Source organism: Apus apus, chromosome 1 (assembly GCF_020740795.1).
Source record: "Apus apus isolate bApuApu2 chromosome 1, bApuApu2.pri.cur, whole genome shotgun sequence".
Taxonomy (NCBI): domain Eukaryota; kingdom Metazoa; phylum Chordata; class Aves; order Apodiformes; family Apodidae; genus Apus; species Apus apus.
In genome coordinates, this window is record NC_067282.1 from 106,098,736 (window position 1) to 106,112,206 (window position 13,471).

Below are 13,471 nucleotides of genomic sequence, written 5' to 3' on the forward strand. Positions count from 1 at the left end.
TTAATTTATGGTATTTTAATATCAATTTAATGCATTTCTTAAGAACTTATAAATCAGGTAATTTATAGAAAAAATAAATCACAGCTTCTCAAAAAGCTAACTTTCAACAGTTTGAACAACACACAGTTAACAATATATTTCAACTATGTTGGTAGAAAGTTATCAGTGGTGTGAAATTCTTAAAATATATTTGCAACAGCAATTATAAATAAAATAATTATTTTTATTCAGTGAAAAATTAACTGGGATAATGTTTCCCAGTAAAAGACAAGTTGGAAAAGCAGGAAAAATTCTCCTTCCTACATAGTACATGTTACCTCTCCCCCCACCACACACATCCCTGGTAAAGGCAACACTTCAACATTAATCGTTCCCAGGTTCAGTACTTCAGTGTTTTTGGCAAGAGGTCGTACTCAGAAGTCCAGTATTTGAGGTGTGTCCTGCCGTTGCTGCGTGTGCTCCAAAGGCTGCTGTTGCTCCTGCTCCTTGGGGTAAGGTGGGATCAGCAACAGCTCCAAGTAAAGGTAAGGAATATCCAGATTTTTCTATGGGTACACATTCATTTTTCACTCTTTCTTCACCTCTCCAATACAAACTGGAAAACTCATCAATTTTCATTGTCACAGCTGACATTTTAGTATTTATAGGAGATACAGGATTTGAATGATGTTATATTTTCACCTGTGCACAAAATCCCCTCTGTAGAATTTACACATGCAACCACAGGATGAAAAAGGCTCCTTTTCTAACTTCTTAATTAAAAGTCACATTTTTAAAGGTCATTGCACTTGACAATAAAAAGGCAATTGATATGCATTTGATATTAAACATGTTGTACAGACCTGAACTTCTGTGCAATCCATTGCTTCAGAAACACACATATTTAACATTTTTTTAAAAACTAAGCTTCTAATCCTAGCTTAACAAAGAAAAACAAACTTTGTTAAAGACAATTTTTTTAAATACAGTTTTTTTAAGACAAAAATCTACAAGAACAAACAAACAAAAAAGGCTCCCTTTAGCTCCTAGTGCATTTAGACACTTTGAAATTATCCATGTTGTTCCCACATGTAACCATGCTAGCATTCTCTCCTGATCTAATGACTCTACAGAAGAACACATCTTCTCTGACCTAACCAGTCTGGCTGGCACTTGTCATGCTGCTGGTATACCAACAAGAAAGCTGAAGGTAAGATTATCTGTCTCACTCCTTTACCTATGAACGACAAAAAGTTTCAAACTGGATGCAACTCAGTTGTCACACGTTGCCTATGAATTCCAATGGCCCATTTCAGGTGCCAAGTGCTTACTCTTCCGAGTCAGGTTTTTGGGTTGTCTCAGCATATTTTGTGACAACTTGCTGTTAAAACTATGGACATGGAAACCGAAAGAGAGATTTTGGTCCCTGAGATACACTAAATGAGATCAAGAACTAAAGCACTGGTATTTAATTTGGAGTGCACCCTCTTTAAGGAAAACTAAAGTTAGCTTCAACTTTCAGAAGTTTAACAAATAGTCACTGAAATATTCTCAAGCAGGATGGCAGAACATATGCAGTATTGGTCAAGAAAAGTGCATTGTACAGAGTAGTTTAAAGATTTACCAGTTGCAGAGGACCAGGAAGCTGTCTGTCACTAGCATGCTATATTAAATTTGTCTTTCCAAACACAGACGTATGAGAACACGAAACATGGCCTTAACCAAAACATCTATATTCTCCTATCTCTAACAACAGGACTTAGTGTCTTAAATACTTAAAATGGGCAAACTGACTACACAGGCCAGAAGCTAAACCAAACTTTAAACTTTGTGATTAAACATTTCAATAGCACTCTGTGGAACTATCAGCAACCTCTTAATTGCCAAACCAGTGGCAATGTGTGCTACTGATAATACACTTTGAGCTAGTGTTTAAAAAGTTTGTACCATTGAAGGTGTTTCAGATCAGTGGTCACTAGCATAAAACATCTTTGGCAACCATAGGCATATAATAGGTAATTCACAGCAGCTGGAAGACTTGTAAGACGCTAACAAAGTTCTACAGTGCATCATTAACTTTCTGAACTGTGTTTTATAAAGTACCAAAGCCCTGAACAGAATATCTAAAAACCTGACATCACCTCAGAAGTTGTAGGATTTTTTTATACCAACTTTTTCAAACACAGCTAGGGCCTATTTTAGAATATGATGTGAGATAGTCCACGTGAAGGCCTCCAGCACCACTAGAGTAGATGGGCAAGGGAGAAGAGTAAGAAGACTTAAGTCTGAAGACTTAAGTTTCATTGTACCACTGGGAGGTTACTCAGGGACTGGCAACACATGGATTAATGAATGGATTAAGACACAAAAGTAATATAATCACACTGGTGGTGGAATCTCTTTAGACAATAAATCAAAAGGAAACAAAAAAGTCAGCTGCATCCAGAGAGTCCATCAAGAAGTCTCATTTACCAGCACCTTAAATAAGAAAGAATGTGCATTAGTAACACAGAATTTACTCTAAAATATTAATAACACTCTATAGTACTGCTGAGCCATAGGTGGAATTCAGTATAACCATCTTTTGTTTTCTATTAATGCAATTATAAATTTGTCCTGGTTTGAGCCAGGATGAAGCCAATTTTGCTTTTACTGATTTTTTTTTTTTTTTTTTTTTTTTTTTTTTTTTTTTTTTTTTTTTTTTTTTTTTTGGCAATTAAACCAGTGACAACAATGCTCTCAATCCCCTCTCACCCAGGTAGGGAAGGAGAGAACATTGTTGTCGCTGGTTTAATTGCTGATCTTAAGTCAAACCACGACAAAATTAGATATATCTTGTGACACCAGACAAGCCAGCACTTCAGTGTGTGGGATGTGCATATAGTAGGATAGAAGAGACCACACTATTAAGATGGGTAAATCTTTTAACAAGTAGAACTGAAGGAAGATACCCAAAATTCTTTTCCTGAATATGAGCTAAGCTTTCAGAAATTTGGGAAATATTGTTGCAACTAATATGTAGAAATGCATAGTGACTGCTATCTGTACATCAGTATGCAATTTGGTGGCACCCGTCTAAAGCCCCTAAAGGGAAAAACAGAATCTGAAAAGAAAACCCAAAGGGTACTGAAGCAGGAAGAATACTGTGTTACCATCAGCATTTAAACCTTATTCTGTGACAACAAAGTCAAAGAACTTTATATATCAGATGTCACATAAGATCCCATATACAGCCAATCCTCACTTGTACCTCACTAGAGTGGCGCCAATTTAAATATGAAAAGGCTTTTCTTTACATTTGAATCTAATAAAATATAGTACCACTTCCAGTTAACTACCACTCCCCCAAAAAGTTTAGCTACCAAGTATGTTAAAATCTCACAGATGCCCACTTCCAAAAGTGTGAAAACATAACAGAACCTTAGCATAAAAACTCACTACATACATCTTGCTTGAATAGTGAAGGGAAAGTGAGGGGAGGGGAGAGGAGAGGATATTGGCCCTTACTTCTCTGGGAAAGAAGAAGAACGAAGATCATAAAATAAGGTACAAGTAACTGACCTAACTATGAGGAAAGTATGAAATAATGAAATACAGTACTGCTCTTCATATTCAGTCATCAGGTGCTGCATGAAAAGGCAGTTAGTTTAGCAGTTCTGTAAATGGGTTTTTGCTACATTAGTGTTCTCTATTCTGCCACAGATTTCTCCTTTGCATTTCAGTAGCTGTAAAATCATGGCCCTGCCCTGCAGAGACATGTTCAACAACAGCACTATTGCCATGCAAGACTTACTGCTGTTTCAGCACATGAAGGAAGAAATAAATCCTCAATCCTAATATAGTCATGACTATATTGGAGTTCCAGTTTTTCATTAAAAGATAAAATGCAACAAATTCAGTAATGGAGTTCCTATGCTGGAGTTAGAAGGAAAATCTGGTCAGATAGTTCCAGCTTTTAAAAGCAAAAGGATATTTATCAGAGGAAATGCCTAATGGAAAGCAGCCCTACTCCAAACAGCAGCACCAATTCTGTATGTCATGTTTTACCCTAACACACAGCTGAGCAAAACTACAACCTGTACATACCATCACTGATACTACTCCATTTTAGATATAATTTTAAACACAAATAAGAGCTGGAAATATATTGCAACTTCTCCTGTCCCCAAGCTTACCATGTAAATAATATATAAATATGTTGGTGTACATAGCAACTGTATTGGTATATATGCAATGATAATATACCTAGATAGTAACAGTAACTATATAAAAAATTACTCTTATCTGAAAACAAGGGCAAGAATGGGTTCTGAAGGCCAGAGTAAGTTGAGATGACTATGTTTTCCACTTGCACGTCAGAAAGGCACTGACAAGCTTAGGGAGGGAGAAAAAAAAAAACACATCCTTTTTTTATGAATTCCAGCAGTGCAAGTTTAGCTATTTATATGCAGGTTACTGATTAGTTTTTTGGAAAAAGCAATAAACCCAGAATTTCAGGTGCTTATCTGCACACTTGACATTGATTTTCATACTATTTGAGGTATCCCCTATGTACTGAAGAACATGACCTGGAGTTAATATTCCGGTTGCTTAGTTCAGCTTGTTAAAAATTTACCACTTTATTCACAGTTGTTTTTATTTTTTTTTTTGGTAAAATTGTTCTCATTCACAGGTACATTTCAGAGTCAGTAAATCAATGCCAATCCATTTGTTCAGTTTGATTTTTGCCTAGCATTTGTTCAGCTTGATTTTAATTCTCCTACAAGCTCAGTCTCTTCCATGCAAGGAAAATTACAATTGAATAGTTAATTCAAGCTGAATGAGTAGAAACAAAATACAAATACATCATCACAGAAGCATGCTAGAGTCCTCAACTGTCTGTTTAATTAGCACCGTGCCCCCCATCCCACCAAAACAAAGAAAGAAAATGAAACAACCACCCCCAAAAGCTTACTAAGCAGCAACAGTGGCTATACTGTAAAGTATTTTTGTTGGAATTAAATTAGGAAACACAACAGCAAAGAACAAATGACATTACCACATAAACTTATTTTTCTTGCCATAAGAATATCTTAACCAAATGTCTTACTTCTGTCATAAGTAGTTAACACTGTCATCCATATTAAGAACTTTCTTTTAAAATAAAACACGTATTAATAGTTTGAGGATGCATCTTCATTGCATATGCACACAGTCCCTTTTTCCGGTTTTGCAGATAGGCTTTATAGGGTTTCTTAACAGAAAATGAATTCACTTATCCATCAAGAGCAAAGTACAAAAAGAATATTCTCTAGATTAAGCAGATGAAGATTTCCAAGGATACAATAGTTTCAAGAGGATTAGAAAAATGAAAATTGTGCATGAAGCCTTTCAGGGATGGAAGAAAAGTCTTCACGTTATTAAAATAAGATCCTCAAAATAATCTGAAATATTTTGAGGTGAAACACAGGATAAAGGATGGAACTTAATTCTAATTGCAATGCACACTGTAATGCAGGCAATGCACAACTCTGCCAAGCTGCTCCAACATATACATTTTATAAACTGTGTCCAGTCTGAATAGCTAGACAAAGGGAGAGGTCAGTTCAAGGTTTCACATGCATCTAACAATTACTAACTTCATGGCACATGAGGATGAATTTGAGATGGCATTCACTTGGTTTCCTAAAGTACCATATGTCTAACTCACACCCTCAAACACCCGTGTGCATGAACAACAAAAAGCATCAGTCATTTTTGCTAGAAATAAGCAGATGGAATACAAAAAAACCCAACACTTAAACTAGTGTAGAAAGCCATTAAAGTGATCTAGTTCAAATAATAACTAACCTGAGATGTACTTTGCTCCGATTAACATTATCATGCTACTCATAATAAAAAAACCCAAAGGCAGACTACAGAAGATACTAGTGTCACCTGATGTCATCCAGGGGAGGGTGTTTCCAGTCAAGCAAATCAAAAGAGAAATATATACATAAATTGCAATATATGTCTTAAAAATCATACGAACAGCAAAAAGTAAAAAATGTAGTGACATTTGCAGAAAAACTAAAAGAGATTATGCATAACCCCCACAATAATTCAAAACAGGCTCTGAATATAGAAGTTCAAATCCAAATTCCACTGTTAGCACTACCTAGGTTCAGCCAGCTCCTAGCTTTCCTCCATCTTAAATACTCTCAGCAGACACAGGACAAGATTTCAAAGCAAGTACTAAGGAAAATAACATTTCCCTCCCAGTATTAAACCAGGTAATCACTGAGGGTGAGTTTTGATAAACTTTTCACATGAGCTGAAGAACTATTTCTGTTTTCTGCAAGGCATAGTTTTCTATCCTTCAAAAAGAAATAAAGATATATAAGTAAGACACACATCAACACTTGGGATTTTATGACACATAACAAAGAGTTTAGATGTCAGTCTACTAAATCATAATGGACAATACTGAAGTGAATCTTGTTACCTATTTCCCTTCCAAAAAGCCTTAAGAGAATTGTTTGTATAACCATGGCATTGAATTAAACACTTACACCAATATAAAGGATAATAAAAGGAAAACTTTAACTTTCAAGAATAAAGCAAGAGACTTTATGCAGCTTGAGGGCTGCAACTGTGGATTCTTGAGGGAGTTTACATTTTGAGGATTCTTTACTTAATACTCTTCATTCTAGTATTTTTTCCAACAAAAGGGAAATGAGATAAAGTTAAGTTCCACAAATGATGTGTTGTATGATGATTCAGGACTAAAAAGTTATCCTGAAATAGTGCTGAAATATAAATCCAAATAATCCAGATCATTCAAGACTGCAGGTTTTATTTAATTCAAACCTGACAGATGAAAAAGCCCTCTACTTAAAAAAGAAAGTTCTTGTTCAGTCCCTCAAAAGTGTTTGCATATTCTCCGTGTTTGAACAATAGGTCTATGCAAATCTCCACTTTATGATAACTTCTTGCTCTTAGCCCTCATGAATCAAAACAGATACTGATGTGGCTATCAATCCCTCCTTCCTGCACAGCAAATAATAAAAGCAAGACATAGCAAGAAATAAACACAGGATGAAACTTTTCTCCTTTGGAACATGAGGTTATAGTGTAAGAAAGTTTATGAAATCCCTGCACTTAGAATTGTGCTGTATCTCTTCTTCTTGGTAAGATTTTTTTGTTTCTTTTCAATGCCATTCTGCAAAACCTGCAGTTAGTCGTGATTTCATGTCCTCCATTTTTTGAGCCCTACAAGATACTCTTTGTGCTGTTCTTTCAAGAGGAAGATGTAACTACCTGTTTTACTGCTTTGTTTCCACAGTGGTTTTAAGTAATAATTTTTATATCACTGGAATAGTCCAGAGATGGTTTAAGAAGAAAAGGCCACCAAACGTAAGATTAACTACCTATGCTAACTGGCTAGTTAATAATCCTTGAGCTGCATTCATTTCTGACTTACCATTTGAAGGAGCCTCAGGTGTCTCCCAGCCCATAGATTTCACCACAGCTTTCTTCCATCTGGCATAGCGAAGCTCACTTTCTGAAATTGAGAAATCAGCAGACAGAAAAGCCTCTCAATGCATATGAATAAAACTACAAGTATCAAGAAGGAAACACTACAATACAAGCTTTCCACTCTTTTGCATAGTATAATTTGCACAAAACAAGTATGATAAAATGCTGTTTTGAATGCAAAAATCAAACCAAAATAACCTCAAACCCCACACTTATGCACAGGAGGGAGAAAGAAACTTTAAAAAAAATACTTCCTGCATGTTCACTAATAAGATTTACAAGTAGGACAACAGGAAGCAATTGTTATTAATGTAGAAGCCCTTCAGTGTTGAAAATACTGTACTGAAGTAGGGGTTACAACAGTAATTATAATCAAAATGGTAAGAAAAAATTCTGTAGAAAAAATTAAGGAACAACTGAAAAGAAAAATATGCACATGGATTAATTATGTCAAATACATGCTTTCCATCTCTAGAAACACATAAGAACTGATGAAAAAGTTAGCTAAAAAACGATTAACAGGCTTTTCCTAACCAAAAGAAAAGTCTCCCAAAAATAGTCTGTCCTTTCTACATCTGTGAAAAATCACAAATGCACAGGACCTTTAGGACACATTATTCTCAGTATAAACCTTTCAAGATTTCTTTGATTTTACTCCCTATAAATCAAAAGCTACTAACTGCAATGCCAATCTTCTTTCAAAAAGAAATAAAAAAAAACCCAACACATTTCCTTGTGGAATTATGCTGCTTTAACCATTTTACAATCTTCCTAGTCAATAAATGGACAAAACAGCACGTGAAATGCATTTTTCTCAAAATTAAACACTAAAAGTGATCTTCAACACTTGTGAGGATATTCACATATTGCTGTTCTTGTATCAGGATGTTAGACTGCAACAAAGAAAAAATCCATTCTGTTGGGTCATCAAATACTAAGTTTGTAAGTTCTTAGATAATATGAAAGGTTTTTACCTGCTGGGTTGATTTGTGGTTCAAATCGTTCACATGTCACTGCTGTCAAATCTCCAGGATTCAGACTCCAGACTCCAACTCCTTCTGCAGCTCCTGCTGCCATAGCAGCTCCTAGAGCTGTTGTTTCAGGCATTGATGGCTTTACTGAAGTAAGTCACAGAGAAGGCCATGATGATTTTTAATGCAATTCATCTTGATGACATCAAAACTGAAGATTTACGTATAATATCTAGAATGCTATATATTTTCTATAACTGCTATATGTTTCCTTTAAGTTTACCAACTGCAAACCTCATTTTATTGCCATTCACATGGGTATGCCTCATACTTCACCTATGAGTCACCACCTGAAATATCTTGGATCACTACTTCCTTAAAGACTGAACCATGCAACTGTCCATTTTCATAATAGGTGCAGGGCTTCTGACCAAAACCATCTGTTTAAAGAGTACTCCTGTTAATAATATATTGGGGTTTTTCATCTTCTCCCTCCCCAAAGCTGTGATCTCTGGCTAAGTTATTAGTCTTGTTTCAATGCTCTAGATGTTGTGTTATTAAAAGCATTTATATTTAGAAAAGGCATCTTAAATGAGGCTACACATCTGTACTTACCAGCTTGTTTGCCTTCCACAGATGCTACAGAAGACCATACCACCCCCAAGATGTCAATGGCATACCTGTTACATTAACTCTGGAACTGCCTGCTTCTTTGCTTCAGGCACAGGATGCTTTAAGATCTGATTTTATTGATCATATCCTTTTATCTGCTAACTATACATGTACACAGAGAGTATGAGCCTTGTGTGTTATGTTGTATTAAAGGAAAGCTATAATATCTCTAGAGTTAAAATTTTTTCACTTAAGTATCTCATGTTTATGCATAAAAGACATAATGACGTTTTTCTAAATTATTTTCTAGAAGCTGCATATTAGGCAAGATTATTACATTTACATTTACAGGGTGCCCTGGTGACAGAGGACATAAAGAAGGCAGAGGTGCTGAATGCCTTCTTTGCCTCTGTCTTTACTCCTGCAGGCTTTCCCCATGAGCCCCAGTTTCATATAGCCCCAGTAGAAGTCAAGATAAAGGAGGAGTTTGCCCAGGTAGATGAGGATTGGGTTAGGGATCAGTTGCGTAATCTGGACATCCATAAATCGATGGGTCCGGATGAAATGCACCCAAGGGTGCTGAGGGAGCTGGCGGAGGTCATTGCTAGTCCACTCTCCATCATCTTCAGTAAGTCATGGGTAACAGGAGAGGTGCCTGAGGACTGGAGGATAGCAAATGTCACTCCAGTCTACAAGAAGGGCAAGAAGGAGGACCCGGGTAACTATAGACCAGTCAGCCTCACCTCCATCCCTGGAAAGGTGATGGAACAACTTGTCCTTGGCACTATCTCTAGACATATCAAGGAGATGGGGGTCATCAAGAGCAGTCAACATGGTTTTACCAAGGGTAAGTCATGTTTGACTAACCTCATAGCCTTCTATGAGGAAATTACTAGGTGGATAGATGATGGTAGAGCGGTGGATGTGGTCTATCTTGATTTCAGTAAAGCATTTGACACCGTCTCCCACAGCATCCTTGTAGATAAGTTGATCAAGTATGGGTTTGATGATCAGGCAGTGAGGTGGATCAAGAACTGGTTGAAAGGTAGAAGTCAGAGAGTTGTAGTGAATGGGGCAGAATCTAGTTGGAGGCCTGTGACTAGTGGAGTCCCTCAGGGGTCGGTACTGGGACCGGTGTTGTTCAACATCTTCATCAACGACCTGGATGAGGGTACAGAATGTACCCTCAGCAAGTTTGCTGATGACACCAAGCTGGGAGGAGTGGCTGACACACCAGAAGGCTGTGCTGCCATTCAGACAGACTTAGACAGGCTGGAGACTTGGGCGGGGAAAAACCTGATGAAGTTTAACAAGGGCAAGTGTAGAGTTTTGCATTTGGGGAAGAAAAATGTCATGCACCAGTACAGGTTGGGGGCTGACCTGCTGGAGAGCAGTGTAGGTGAAAGGGATCTGGGGGTCCTGGTAGACAGGAGGATGACCATGAGCCAGCAATGTGCCCTTGTGGCTAAGAAGGCCAATGGCATCCTGGGGTGTATTAGAAAAGGTGTGGTTAGTAGGTCAAGAGAGGTTCTCCTCCCCCTCTATTCTGCATTGGTGAGGCCGCATCTGGAGTACTGTGTCCAGTTCTGGGCCCCTCAGTTCAAGAAGGACAGGGAACTGCTTGAAAGAGTCCAGCGCAGAGCCACAAAGATGATTAAGGGAGTGGAACATCTCCCTTATGAGGAAAGGCTGAGGGAGCTGGGTCTCTTTAGTTTGGAGAAAAGGAGACTGAGGGGTGACCTCATCAATGTTTACAAATACGTAAAGGGTGAGTGTCAAGAAGATGGAGCTAAGCTTTTTTCAGTGATGACCAGTGATAGGACAAGGAGTAATGGATACAAATTGGAGCATAGGAGGTTTAAGGTGAATATCAGAAAACAATTTTTTACTGTGAGAGTGACAGAGCACTGGAACAGGCTGCCCAGAGGTTGTGGAGTCTCCTTCTCTGGAGACATTCAAAACCCGCCTGGACGCTTTCCTGTGTGATGTACTCTAGGTGACCCTGCTCTGGCGGGGGGGTTGGACTAGATGATCTTTCGAGGTCCCTTCCAACCCCTATGATTCTATGATTCTATGTAGCAAATTATCAGTCTTCAGATGAAGACGTATAGCATTCTGATGTTACTCAGTGACACACTGCATCATAGAATCACAGAATGCTTTGAGTTGGAAGGGACTTTGAAGACCATCTAATTTCAACCCCTCTGCCATGAGCAGGGACACCTCACACTAGATCAGGTTGCTCTAAGTCCCATCCAACCTGGCCTTGAACACTTCCGTGAAAGAAGCATCTACGCCTTCCCTGGGAAACCTGTCCCAGTGTCTCACCACCCTCACACTAAAGAATTCTTCCTAATATCTAACCTAAATCTGCCCTATTCCAATTTAAAGCTACTGCGCCCTTGTAAAATGTTGCTCATTGACAGGACAAAGGGGAGTGGTTTCCAACATTTTCATCCTTAAGAATGCTAATGTATAGCTTACAATACTCAGCAACTTGGGATCTGCTACAGGTGTTAAAGTGTAAGTTCAGAACAACACAACTTTTTTACTGACACTGAAATGCTTCAGGTTCCAAGCGTGGTCTTTAAAGTGAGGCCTTTAAAGAGCTTCAGCTTTACTGTATTGAAACATACCCCCCAAAAGCTAATAAGCCTTTTTGTTATTCTAAGGGGCTTCTGTGAAAGAAGAATAATTTCTGAAATGGCTGCATTGCTGTTGGATCAGAATAAAGGTATTGTAAACTCTAATTTGCCTCAGAGAGGAACCACACCATTTGGGTTTGTATTTCATATTGTGCATGCCAAGAAAACTGGTTGCAAGATTCTCACTTTTGTTGTAACCTCTATTCCCTTCTTCATTGCTGCTGAGGGAGGAGACAGAATGGACAATTTGTTTTGTGGATCTTCTTTTATGTCATAGATGAAATAAAAAAGCAAAGCGAACAGAAAAAAGGGTATTTTCTATTTGCTGAAATGCAAGAGCAAAACAACAGCAGTGGAGGTGCAAGTTTCTGATTTACCTTTGAGCAAGATTTTCAGGGCTAACATTTTGCAGAAGAGCATTAATTTCACAGATTTTAGAATTGTTACATGTTTAGAAATTGATATGAAAACTTTGAAGTTCACTACCGTCACAGGCTATAGTATTTCAACACAAGAAATAAGCCAGTGATTCTCTAGAAAAAGTGAACCCCAAAACTGGACGAAATATCTAAAAACTTCTGAAAAAAACCCCAACATTTTCAAGCAGTATTAAAAGACCAGCAACATCAACAAAGCAAGACATCCAATTTGACCTCATTAGCCATTACAGAGCAATATTGTTTTCAGCTTTAAAAAGAAAGTGGGATTTGTAATTTCATCTTACCTACTGGAATACTGAGAATGTCTGATTGGAGTTGCATGAGGAGTCTGTTAGATGTCATTCCTCCATCTACTTGTAACTGATGTAGTGGTATCCCACAGTCCTTATTTATGGCATCTAAAATCTTAAATAAGAATAATATATGTTATGATTTAATTGCATAGAAATCCATTATACTCTCTGAGTGTAAAATACTGTAAGTCAGCATTACCTGAAAAGTATAAGCAGGTAATTCCCCTCCCCTATATATCAAGAAGGCAAAACAAAGGTAGGTTTTGTTTAGTATATAGCAAAAGCATTCTATTTATAACAGCTATCCTAGAGTAGAAGATATTTCTCTTCTGATGCTCTGTATCTAGCTTATGCTTTCCTTACACAGTCTGAGAAGAATTTTGAAGAAAGGCTGATGACAACTGCATTTATCAAAGATAACAAAGGAAGAAATAATTCTAAACAAATTCTTTTACCTGACTACCATGTATCTAGTTACCTTCTCTAACTTTATGCATTAAAGATCTGGAAAATAAAGTTTGAATTGGCGATCTGGAATACACTTTAATATGAACTGCTGAACACTAAACTGTTTTGAAAGAGCAGCCTCCTGAAATGCTTTCAATTAATCATTTAAAATTGAGAATTTTACATATCACAAGATGGACTGCAAAAATAAACTTAGTGCAATTCTTTGTAAAGTTGTTTCCTTCTTTTGGGTACAGTGGATAGCTGAAAATAAATGAAAAGTGTTTGCAAGGGAAGATTAACTAAGAGTGGAGTATTTAATTCACTGACACTTATCAATAAGCTTTTTAGAGGGTTTCCTAAAAAGATAAGATTTGTCTTAAACCTTGGCTATTGATGACACCACAGCATTATCCTACAAGCACTTACTAAATGTGGAGCAGTGGTTTTCCACGCTTTTGTAAAAGCAGTCAATTAAATATCTCATTTACACTTTTTAAGGTTTGTACATCATTTTTTTTTCCAAAGTTAAGTATTAACTAGTGCAGAATTATTTTCTCTTCACAATTTTTCAATTTATTTGAATT

General features: G+C 37.2%; 1 protein-coding gene across 4 annotated transcripts in view; it reads right to left on the reverse strand.

The window, feature by feature from the left end:
• GK (glycerol kinase) overlaps nucleotides 1-13,471 on the reverse strand; it is a 40,243-nt gene continuing 26,772 nt past the window's right edge. For 2 of the 4 annotated variants that reach the window (XM_051608468.1, XM_051608469.1), the window contains 4 exons: nucleotides 12,429-12,549; nucleotides 8,451-8,594; nucleotides 7,421-7,501; nucleotides 1-2,457 (listed from right to left, as the gene is read on the reverse strand). In XM_051608468.1, the coding sequence (XP_051464428.1) occupies nucleotides 2,444-2,457; nucleotides 7,421-7,501; nucleotides 8,451-8,594; nucleotides 12,429-12,549 (360 nt within the window). In that variant the 3' untranslated portion in view covers nucleotides 1-2,443. Of the gene's footprint in view, nucleotides 2,458-5,803; nucleotides 5,896-7,420; nucleotides 7,502-8,450; nucleotides 8,595-12,428; nucleotides 12,550-13,471 lie in introns of those variants that run through there. The other 2 variants (XM_051608471.1, XM_051608472.1) reach the window with 1 other exon arrangement.